General features: G+C 42.2%; 2 protein-coding genes across 6 annotated transcripts in view; both read right to left on the reverse strand.

Annotated features, from left to right (window-relative positions):
• Positions 1-12,116, reverse strand: part of LOC115786625 (protocadherin gamma-C5-like) — a 365,072-nt gene that overhangs the window by 297,636 nt on the left and 55,320 nt on the right. The window lies entirely within an intron of this gene.
• On the reverse strand, positions 142-11,912 carry LOC115787080 (protocadherin beta-16-like). Its single transcript, XM_030739651.1, has 4 exons — positions 9,429-11,912; positions 5,343-5,469; positions 3,178-4,514; positions 142-237 (listed from the first exon to the last, which is right to left on the reverse strand). The coding sequence occupies exons 1-4, from the start codon at positions 11,820-11,822 to the stop codon at positions 142-144; spliced, it is 3,954 nt and encodes a 1,317-aa protein (XP_030595511.1). The 5' UTR covers positions 11,823-11,912.

The raw sequence follows: 12,116 nt of genomic DNA on the forward strand, positions 1-12,116 counted from the left end.
GGAAATGAAAAAAATCCTTAAGGATATACGTTTTGTTAGATAGCGACCTAGCATTCACCAGGCCAAATTTAAGAACAGCTGGCGGAGCCGAAACGTTGGCAGGTCCGGCGGCCCGGCAGAGAGGCCGTAAGTTATCCGGATTCACTCCGCGCTGCCGGGGGCGAGGATGACAGGGGCGGCGAAGCTGGCCAAACCAATCCGGGCAAACAACAGGTATGGGCCAGGTATCCACGGACGCTATCCGACAGTGAAATGAATGGTGAACCACTATGTTGTTATCCAGCTGATTTCGAGGGAAATGCATTAAGTAGACCTTTAATTTTACCAGCCTACCGCTGCGTTTTCCCCGGCGGCGGTGGCGTTTCTTCCTGGGAAGTGGCATCGGGGCGATGCGAAGGTAAGCAGGTATCCCCGATAGAAAGGGAGGCAAAGTTTGCTGTCCATCTTTATAAAACTCCACTTGGTTCCTGACAGAAGATCGTAGATCTAGGAGAGTTTCGCGGTCGTACACCAATAGAGAGCTGCTATTTTGAATGACAGTTAAACACAACATGAACACAAACACAAACACAGTCCTCAGCGACTGACAGCAGGCCGTATACAGTCGCGCCATTACAGTTTCCGAGGCAGGAGACAGCGGTCTCTAAGACAAATCCATGTGTAATACTGCAAAAGAAAACCCAAAACTTTAGCAGCTTCTCAGTTCCAAAAGTAAACCAGCCATCACAACTGACATCATATAAACAGAGCTTCTTATTAAGTGGAAAAAAAATAAAAATGTCTGCCATGAACCAAAACTAAATAGATTAAGGGTTAATGACAAGAACACACTATATTCAGTATACAAAGAGTTGAAGCTGTTATAGCTGCAAAGGGCGGGCCAACATCATATTAAACACTATTAAGAATGGGATGTCACTAAAGTTCATATGAGTGTGGAGGCAAATGAACGATTACTTTTGGCAATACAGTGTAAAAACACTAAGCATTAAGCAGTAAATTAATGTCTGCAGGTCAGGTGTAAGTGAAGACAACTTTTGTTTTTTCTTTGCTGTTAATAATAAAAATATTACTACTGGACAAGATATTGCTGTAACATCTTAACTTAGATGTTTATAAAAGTATTTCACAACACCAAAATATTATTTAACAAGGCCAGTCCAATTCAGGGATTTATAATTCATGTTTGCATCACTGAGCACCAAGGCAAAAACTTCTTTGATTACTCCATTAGGTGGCAACTGAGACTTTACACAAAGTCAGGTAACACCACTGATAAAGAAATGACTTTGCAAGATTCTACTCATTGCAACCTCAAAGGTCTGAACTTTTATGCAGCTGGTGTCACAAAGCTAATACTCTGCATGTAGGGGTTTTAAATTGGAAAAGCATAAAAACTAGCCATAAAAATTTACTATGAACATTAGTTATTACTACAATACTGCAACAGTATGAAGACCATTGTCAAGAAAATTCAATGTTTCTGAAGCCTATACCACAATGCTACAATACTTAAATGTATGACCCAGGCTCAGTTATATGACCACTGTTTGGTTATAAAAGTAATCCATGTGGATAGCAGAGCTCTGCCCCAAAATGGATTCTGGATGTATGTGGATGTCATTTGTAAGCAGGAAATTGAAAAAAAAAAAAAAAAAAAAAGATATATATATATATATCATCTATGCAGAAAAAGAAAAGCCCCAGATCCACAAATCATGAACAAATAACATTTAAATAATAATAGATAGACAACGGATCCATATTTGTAAAATCTTACAAAAACTTAACATGCTGTTCAGAATGCATTAAAAATACATAAAGTACAGTGAAGAATAGGAATAATCTTCACTACTAAAACTTTAATGGAGAACATTATGCCACAAAGACTCAGAATTCAAGATCAAATATCCAGTAACTTAAGAATGATTCTTCTCAGATGTGTGTCAAAGTTGCATTAGCAAACAAGACTCTAATGTGAACACATAATCAAAACATGTCTTATAAATTGTTTACTTACTGGGCAGAGAGGACAAACAAAACTTTGACAGCAAATTAATAAGCAGTGTAAATTGATACCTGAGCAATATTCAAATGAACCATTTTAAAGGTTATATGAAATGTGTATATGTATGTATGAGTTCAATTCAAAAGGGAATGCCTCGTCACCAATCACAAAAACATACAGTAATAGGGGCTTACTTCTAGGGAATCCTCTGACTAACAAAATATTTGACAAACTCTGATGGGCCTTTCCTCAGAATCTGATCAGCAGACAGCATACTGTAGGTGTAACAAATGACAAATGCAAGTGCTAATGTCAACCAAATGTCATACATCTTAGGTGAGTATGAAGCCATTCTGAATGTGATTTACATTCAGTAGTAACTTTAAAGGAGAAATCAAAAAGCAGTGTGATGTTCGCAGGCAGCACTGACAAGTTAGATGAGCATTTGGCTGTGGCTCAGGAGATAGAGTAGGTCATCTGCTAATTGGAAGGTTGGTGGTTAAATTCCTGGCTGCTCCAGTCTGCATGCCAAAGTATCTTTGGGCAAGATACTGAACCCCAAGTGACTCTCCAATGCAACCATTGGAGTGTTAATGTGTGTGAATGTTAAATAGAAAGCACATTGAAGTAGAAAACAGTGCATTTATGAGTATGTGTGAATGGGTAAATGCAAACCTGTTGTATAAAGTGTGTTGAGAGCTCAGAGTAGAAAAGCACTATGTAAGAACTAGTCCATTTACCATTTTACCATTTAGATGAGTATACATGAGGTGTTATCACAGATGCACTGCAAGCACTTCTAGACAAATGATCCTATATTTTTACAGTAGGATCCATTTGTTCTTATGTATGAAACAGTCCAGCCAGAAGGGAGACAAAATAGAAGCTGTATGTAGCTGCATGTCCCAGATTAACTTACAGACCTTTCAACAAGTTTTCAATTTTAAAAGACACTAAAAAGGGTCAATTTAGACATTTAAAATGGGTAGTTTTGAATTAAAGACTAATTTCAGAACTGTAGTGTGCCTTCATTTCAGTATTGGCCTACTCCAATAAACTGGTTATTGTCAGTGGTTTTAGAGTATGGAAACAAAGTTGAAAGAAATTGGAAAGACTAGAAGAAATGCAAACAAGAGCCTTGACTTTGGATCAAAAGCACCACTGCCTACCTCTATAGGCTCCAGAGAATCTCCAAAAGCTTCAGCAAAGTTTGATGGACTTTTCTTCAGAGTCTGGTCAGCAGGCAGCGTGTTGTCATTGTATGTTGTCACAAACTTAAAGTCACTGGTTCTAGAACCTGTTGTCAGGTAGGCATCATAATTGTAAGTGCTGCGTAAAGTTCCTATGCCATCAACGTCTGTGTAATTAGGAGGGAGATAACCACTGGGGATGGCAACTGCTCCGTCAAACAACAGCCTGGGCTGTCTCCTCCGACAGAACCTCAAACCCAGGATGATGATGATGAAGGTCAGAAAAAAGGTGGACACAGACACCAGCGTTATGATCAGATAAGAGGTCAGTTTGGAATTGTTGTCACTATGAGATAGATCCTTCAGTTCTGGCACCTCAGCCAAGTTGTCAGAAATCAGTAAATACATGGAACAGGTAGCAGACAGGGAGGGCTGCCCATTATCTTTCACTGCTATGATCAGGTTCTGTTTCATGCTGTCAGATTCAGAAATGTCCCGCTGTGTCCTGATCTCTCCGCTGTGGAGACCAATAGTAAAAAGTCCCGGATCAGTGGATTTGACTATATGATAGGACAGCCAGGCGTTCTGTCCGGAGTCCGCGTCCACCGCTATCACTTTGGACACCAGAGAGCCTCCGTGTGCAGCTTTGGGGACAAGCTCAGTCATGAAAGAGTTGCCCTCCGGGGAGGGGTACAGGATCTGAGGAGAGTTGTCGTTCACATCCGAGATGAACACACTCACGGTCACGTTGCTGCTGAGAGGAGGAGAACCGTTGTCTCTGGCCATCACGTGGACTTTAAAACTCCTGAACTGTTCATAATCAAACGACCTCACAGCGTGGATCACCCCCGTGTCTCCGTTCACAGACAGATAGGAGGACACCGGGGCACCGTTCACATCACCAGGTATCAGAGAATAAATCACTGTACCGTTTTGTCTCCAGTCGGGGTCTCGAGCAGTAACGGAACATAAAGTGGAGCCAGGTTTGTTATTTTCACTCACATATGCACTGTACGACTGTCCCTCGAACACAGGTGGGTTGTCATTTATATCAGCTAAAGATAATTGGACAGTTTTAGAGGAGGACAGAGGTGGAGAGCCCTCGTCAGTGGCTGTGATTGTAATGTTGTAATCAGGCACTAGTTCACGGTCCAGTTGTCCTGTGGTCACCAGAGAATAATAGTTTTTAATAGAAAGAACCAACTTAAAGGGGACACCCTGCTGGATGAAGGTGCGGACCTGTCCGTTACTCTCAGCGTCTCTGTCCTGCACGTTAATGATGCCAACCTCTGTACCAGGTGGCGAATTTTCTGGTACTGGATTTTTTAAGGACTTTATATACATTATGGGGGCATTATCATTGACATCTGTAATGTCAATTATTAAGGTACAAGATGAGACCAACCCAAGACCATCCTTGGCTGTAATTTGCATTTCATATGAAGGCACCTGCTCGTAATCTAGTGACCCACTTACTCTCACTTCACCGTTTGTCTGATCAAGAGAAAACATGTCATGGTTTTCATCTGAAATGTGATCAAATTCATACGTCACTTCTCCATTGACTCCTTCGTCTGCATCAGTCGCTCTTACTGTGATCACAACCGTGTCTAACGGGGAGTTTTCGGGCATACTGGCTTTATAAACTGCCTGACTGAACGCTGGAGCGTTATCATTGGCATCCAGCACGCTAACATGAATAACAGCAGTACCCGATTGCTGGGGCGTGCCCCCGTCTGTTGCAACAAGCACAATCGTTAGCTCTTGTTTTTGTTCTCTATCCAGCTCCTTTTCTAGGACTAACTCACTGTATTTTCCTCCTACACCTTTTTCAATAACATTCAATCGGAAATATTCATTTGCGTCAATACTATATCCCTGGATTGCGTTTGGTCCGATATCAGCATCATGGGCTTCATCTAAACGATACAGACTCCCTTTGCCAGCTGATTCTCTTATTTCAAATTTGATCCTATTCTTTTTAAATTGTGGCGAATTATCGTTGATATCTTGAATGTGGAAGTTAATGCGATGCAGCTCTAAAGGCTCCTCCAAAACAAGCTCTTGTTTTAAAATGCAAGTTGATTTTTTGCCACAAAGGCCCTCTCTGTCAATTCTGTCGGTAACAATCACATCTCCAGTACTCGCATGAATATCGAAATACCCTTTGCTGTTCCCGTCGACATCAATACGAGCCTTTCGAGCAGCCAGTTTTCCGATCTCAAGTCCTATGTCTTTCGCTACATTTCCAACAACCGTGCCTCGTTTAATCTCCTCGGGTAAAGAATAAGCAACATCTCCACAGACCGTTTGCAGTGCCAGTAGAAATACTCCCAAGAAGGTCATGAGACTAAACGCTGAAAATGCTTTGTTATCCATTTTCCTTTGAAACCGAAGAGGAATCCACCATAGGCAAGACTTGTAGAGTAAAAATGATCCGTTACCCGAATCTTCTTCGGACAATGCATGCAATTCTGACTAAACACGTTACCACTTCGCTGCTTTCATTATTAAGAAATAAATAAAAAATCGACTGTGATCTGGAAATGTGTACACTGTACAGGATAACAAAATGTGACGCTACCAAGTAAAGCTGGTGGACAGCGACGCTGTAAGCAAAATATTGGCATTACAAACGAATTAAAACATGCGAATACTGTCAGGAAAAAGACAGAACATATCTGTCATGGTCCTGGGCCATATGCCCACCGTTTTGTGTTTAGTTTTGTTTTCCCTAAAGTCTTGTTATTTCCCAGTTTGTTTTGGTGTTCTTGTTCCCTTTGTCCCTGTCTCCCCTGCATCTGTGGTCTTGTGTCTGTTTTGTCCTTTTGTCTTGACAGAAGGTCTTCTGTGTTTTTATATTGAGTTTTGTTCCCAGTGTTGTGACTAGTCTGCGTCTCTGTCCAATGTCTGTGTGCCAGTCCCCCGTGTCTAGTCTGCGTGTACCTTGTCTAGTCACTTCCTGTTTTATTTGGACAGTCTTGTGTTCCCTGCGCTTTGTGTTTAGTTTTGCTTCGCCTGTTATTAGTTTCATTTGATTCACCTGCTGTGCCCTGCTGTTTCCTCTTGCCCTGATTACATGATATTTAAGCCCTCAGTTTTCATCTGTTTTATGTCGCGTCGTCATCATGTCTCCTAATGCTGTGTGTCTCCCTGTTCCCATCTGTCCCCCTCTGTTTAGTTCTTGCACCAGTCCAGTCCCAGTTTAGGTTCGTTGTTGCCTTTTGTTTCTCAAATAAACCATTTTAAGTTCACTCTCTGCCTGAGTCCTGCATTTCGGGTCTAACCTCTCCAGCCACACAGCCCGACATGACACTATCCCGCCCTGCAGTTACATTTAAATCTAAAATTCACATAAACTAAAAACAGGAGGCTTCTGTTTTATATCGTAATGTATGTAAAGCATGTACTTAACTCAAAATATGAGAACATGAATATAAAAAGACTAAGTTAATTTCAGTACCATGGATAGATACCATTCAACGCCTGCAAAGGACCAGGGCCATAATTGTAGAAACTTTCATACGATATGCAACACTGCAAAATTAATATGAAAATTATCAAATAGTGGTCTTATTTGCGATTATGATATAATCATGGTCATAAAAATAACAACAGTAGTACTCCGCAGGCTTTTTGAGGGAGCCGTTGGGCGTCGGTAATAGTACTGAAGAATAACATGACGGAGAGGATATTAATAATTAAAAAAAATAAATAAAATAAATATATAGAGTTTGCATGTTCTCCCTGTGTCTGCGTGGGTTTCCTCCGGGTACTCCGGTTTCCTCCCCCAGGCCAAAGACATGCACTTACTGGGGTTAGGTTAATTGGCCACTCTAAATTGCCCATAGGTGTGAATGTGAGTGTGAAAGGTTGTTCGTCTCTCTGTGTTGGCCCTGCAACAGGCTGGCGACCTGTTCAGGGTGTACCCTGCCTCTCGCCCTATGACAGCTGGGATAGGCTCCAGCCCCCCCGCGACCCTTAACAGGATGTGCGGAAGCGAATGGATGGATGGATGGATATTTATTTTCTATCCATCCATCCATTCGCTTCCGCACATCCTGTTAAGGGTCGCGGGGGGGCTGGAGCCTATCCCAGCTGTCATAGGGCGAGAGGCAGGGTACACCCTGAACAGGTCGCCAGCCTGTTGCAGGGCCAACACAGAGAGACGAACAACCTTTCACACTCACATTCACACCTATGGGCAATTTAGAGTGGCCAATTAACCTAACCCCAGTAAATAAATATTCTGTATTTAAATAATTGCAAGGCTTACTTCATCACGCTGAAAGCATTTTATTTAGATAGAAGCTATATCTTTTCCACCGCAGACGCAAATTTTAATGTCTACCAAATATCGTACTTCTAAAGTCATTAGGAAGCAATTCTGAATCAAATATGTACAGGGGTTGGACAATGAAACTGAAACACCTGGTTTTAGACCACAATAATTTATTAATATGCTGTAGGGCCTCCTTTTGCGGCCAATACAACGTCAGTTCGTCTTGAGAATTACATATACAAGTCCTGCACAGTGGTCAGAGGGATTTTAAGCTATTCTTCTTGCAGGATAGTGGCCAGGTCACAACGTGATGCTGGTGGATGAGAACGTTTCCTGACTCGCTCCTCCAAAACACCCCAAAGTGGCTCAATAATATTTAGATCTGGGGACTGTGCAGGCCATGGGGAATGTTCAACTTCACTTTCATGTTCATCAAACCAATCTTTCACCAGTCTTGCTGTGTGTATTGGTGCACTGTCATCCTGATACACGGCACCGCCTTCAGGATACAATGTTTGAACCACTGGATGCACATGGTCCTCCAGAATGGTTCGGTAGTCCTTGGCAGTGATGCGCCCATCTAGCACAAGTATTGGGCCAAGAGAATGCCATGATATGGCAGCCCAAAGCATCACTGATCCACCCCCATGCTTCACTCTGGGCATGCAACAGTCTGGGTGGTACGCTTCTTTGGTACTTCTCCACACCGTAATTCTCCTGGATGTGGGGAAAACATTAAAGGTGGACTCATCAGAGAACAATACATGTTTCACATTGTCCACAGCCCAAGATTTGCACTCCTTGCACCATTGAAACCGACGTTTGGCATTGACACGAGTGACCAAAGGTTTGGCTATAGCAGCCCGGCCGTGTATATTGACCCTGTGGAGCTCCCGACGGACAGTTTTGGTGGAAACAGGAGAGTTGAGGTGCACATTTAATTCTGCCATGATTTGGGCAGCTGTGGTTTTATGTTTTTTGGATACAATCCAGGTTAGCACCCAAACATCCCTTTCAGACAGCTGCCTCTTGCGTCATCCTGTTGGATGTGGTTCGTTCTTCTTGGTGGTATGCTGACATTACCCTGGATACCATCTTGATACATCACAAAGACTTGCTGTCTTGGTCACAGATGCGCCCGCAAGACGTACACCAACAATTTGTCCTCTTTTGAACTCTGGTATGTCACCCATAATGTTGTGTGCATTGCAATATTTTGAGCAAAACTGTGCTCTTACCCTGCTAATTGAACCTTCACACTCTGCTCTTACTGGTGCAATGTGCAGTTAATGAAGATTGGCCACCAGGCTGGTCCAATTTAGCCATGAAACCTCCCACACTAAAATGACAGGTGTTTCAGTTTCATTGTCCAACCCCTGTATTCAGTAGTAACTTTAAGTGATAACTCAACAACAAGTGTGGCATTCAAACACAGTATTGGGAAGAATGTGGAACATTTTGATGAGCAGAAAAGGTATCTTCAATTGTCTTAAAGTGTTTTAAGAGAAATTAACCAAACAAAGCATTCTACTTTTATGACACTCTGGTTTACTCATGGTAACATCTAGCCACAAGGCACAGAATGTACCTATATTAACGCACATCCCCAAAAGTTTACAAAGCTTTATTATTATTATTATTATTATTATTATTATTATTATTATTATTATTATTATTATTATTATTATTATTATTATTATTATTATTATCCCTTTTAACGGATTTGAAAAAAGTAAAATGTTAACTTTGAAATTGGCACTTTGAATTGAAATGCCAGATTCTCGGTTAAACATCCCCCCCCCCCCCCCCCCCTTTTCTATATATCACCCATTTTTCATTAAACAGGATATTAACACTGGTATTCAAAAGTGTCAACAATACTGATCTGACATTGCTGAAGTCTAAAAAACACAAATAGGGATTCCGATTCAAAAGCACAAAACCCTACCTCGAGGGGGTCGAAAGACTCTCCGAAAGCTTCAGCAAAGTCTGATGGACTTTTCTTCAGAGTCTGGTCAGCAGGAAACGTGTTGTCATTGTATGATGTCACAAACTTAAAGTCACTGGTTCTAGAACCTGTTGTCAGGTACGCGTCATAATTGTAAGTGCTGCGTAAAGTTCCTGTGCCGTCAACGTCTGCGTAATTAGGTGGGAGATAACCGCTGGGGATGGCAACTGCTCCGTCAAACAACAGTCTGGGCTTTCTCCTGCGACAAAACCTCAAACCCAAGATGATGATGATGAAGGTCAGAAAAAAGGTGGACACAGACACCAGCGTTATGATCAGATAAGAGGTCAGTTTGGAATTGTCACTATGAGACAGATCTTTCAGTTCTGGCACCTCAGCCAAGTTGTCAGAAATCAGTAAATACATGGAACAGGTAGCAGACAGAGAGGGCTGTCCGTTATCTTTCACTGACACTATCAGGTTCTGTTTCATGCTGTCAGATTCAGAAATGTCCCGCTGTGTCCTGATCTCTCCGCTGTGGAGACCAATAGTAAAAAGTCCCGGATCAGTGGATTTGACTATATGATAGGACAGCCAGGCGTTCTGTCCGGAGTCCGCGTCCACCGCTATCACTTTGGACACCAGAGAGCCTCCGTGTGCAGCTTTGGGGACAAGCTCAGTCATGAAAGAGTTGCCCTCCGGGGAGGGGTACAGGATCTGAGGAGAGTTGTCGTTCACATCCGAGATGAACACACTCACGGTCACGTTGCTGCTGAGAGGAGGAGAACCGTTGTCTCTGGCCATCACGTGGACTTTAAAACTCCTGAACTGTTCATAATCAAACGACCTCACAGCGTGGATCACCCCCGTGTCTCCGTTCACAGACAAATAGGAAGACACGGGAGCACCGTTCACATCACCAGGTAACAGAGAATAAATCACTGTACCGTTTTGTCTCCAGTCGGGGTCTCGAGCATTAACGGAACATAAAGTGGAGCCAGGTTTGTTATTTTCACTCACATATGCGCTGTACGACTGTTCCTCAAACACAGGTGGGTTGTCGTTGATGTCAGCTACAGATAAGTGAACAGTTTTAGAGGAGGACAGAGGTGGAGAGCCCTCGTCAGTGGCTGTGATTGTAATGTTGTAATCAGACACTATTTCACGGTCCAGTTGTCCTGTGGTCACCAGAGAATAATAGTTTTTAATAGAAGGAACCAACTTAAAGGGGACACCCTGCTGGATGGAGCTCCGAACCTGTTGATTTTTCCCCGAATCTGCATCTTGCACATGAATGATGCCCACCTCTGCACCAGGTGACACGCTCTCCGGTATTGGGTTTGCCAATGAATTGATATGGATGACTGGGGCATTGTCATTCGCGTCAGTTATATCTATTACAACTTTTGTTTCCGTGGAAAGCCCGTAACCATCTTTCCCCTCAATTAGCAGTTCAAATTTTGATTCTTCTTCATAGTCAACATTTTTGGCTACTGTAATTTCTCCAGTATTTTCATTTAAAGAAAATAACTCCTTTGCTATATCAGTTATTCCGCTGAATTCGTATGTTACTTTGCCATTAACGCCTTCATCTGCATCTATAGCACTCACCGTTGCAACTACTGTATCTATAGGTGAGTTTTCAGGAAGCGTAACCTCATAGATGGGCTGCCTGAAAACTGGGGCGTTATCATTAGCATCCAGTATAGTGATTTTTATGACTGCGGTTCCTGATCTCTGAGGATTACCACCATCAACGGCTGTCAGCAAAAAAGCCACATCTTGCTGTTCTTCGCGATCTAATTCCCTATCTAAAATCAACTCGCTGTATTTTGTACCAACGGAATTTGTTTGTACAGTCAGAGAAAAATAATTGTTTCTTTGTAAAATATAATTCTGAACAGCGTTTTGTCCAATGTCTGCATCGCGTGCAGCATTTATTCTGTAGCGAGAACCTTTAGGAGCCGATTCACCTATTTCCAATTTAACGACATCCTTAACAAAAACTGGTGGATTGTCATTCACATCCTGAATTTGCAAAGATATCCTGTGCGATTCGAGTGGATCTTCGAGTACCAGTTCACATTTTAAATTACAAGAAACCTTCGCTCCGCATAGCTCCTCTCGATCAATTCTATCAGCAATGACCAGTTCTCCAGTACCAACGTTTAACTCGCTGTAACGTTTACGGTTTCCTTCGAGAATAATCCTAGCCTTCCGAGGTAAAAGACTGCTTATTTGAAGCCCAAGGTCCTTGGCTATGTTTCCAATCACTGATCCGCGTTTCATTTCCTCGGGAAAAGAATAGCTGACGTCGCCATAGCACAGCTCTACTGCGAGATGCAAAAACAGTAAGCTGCAGACAAGGTGCACTGAAAACCCAAAATATCCCATCTCTCTCAAAAAATAAGAAAAATCTAAGAGAATGAAGTGGTTAGCATTTCTCAGAAACTCAGTAAAATGTACATGTACGAGTAATTCAAGTCGCGCAGACCGTGACAAACAATAAGGATGAAAACTATGGGTGGAGACGCTCAGTTGTTTGATCTTGAGCCTATTTTACAGTTTTCAGTTGGTAGACAGCGACACTCGCTGCATGTTCTGAGGATTATAAAATACATTTAAGTTCATGAAGAACAAGCAACTTAGCTCGTGGTAAAAGATGAGACACTTTCTATTGATTAAGTC

The sequence above is a fragment of the Archocentrus centrarchus genome, chromosome 10, assembly GCF_007364275.1.
Source record: "Archocentrus centrarchus isolate MPI-CPG fArcCen1 chromosome 10, fArcCen1, whole genome shotgun sequence".
Classification (NCBI taxonomy): Eukaryota; Metazoa; Chordata; class Actinopteri; order Cichliformes; family Cichlidae; genus Archocentrus; species Archocentrus centrarchus.

What these genes read in the sequence shown, in the direction of transcription:
- LOC115787080 (XM_030739651.1), bottom strand. Translation starts at nt 11,822, where the DNA reads ATGGGATATTTTGGGTTTTCAGTGCACCTTGTCTGCAGCTTACTGTTT. An exon ending in AGTCTTTCGACCCCCTCGAG is followed by an intron (nt 5,470 to 9,428) that starts GTAGGGTTTTGT and finishes TTACCCGAGGAG; the next exon opens with ATTAAACGAGGCACGGTTGT. An exon ending in GTATTTCGATATTCATGCGA is followed by an intron (nt 4,515 to 5,342) that starts GTACTGGAGATG and finishes TAAAAAATCCAG; the next exon opens with TACCAGAAAATTCGCCACCT.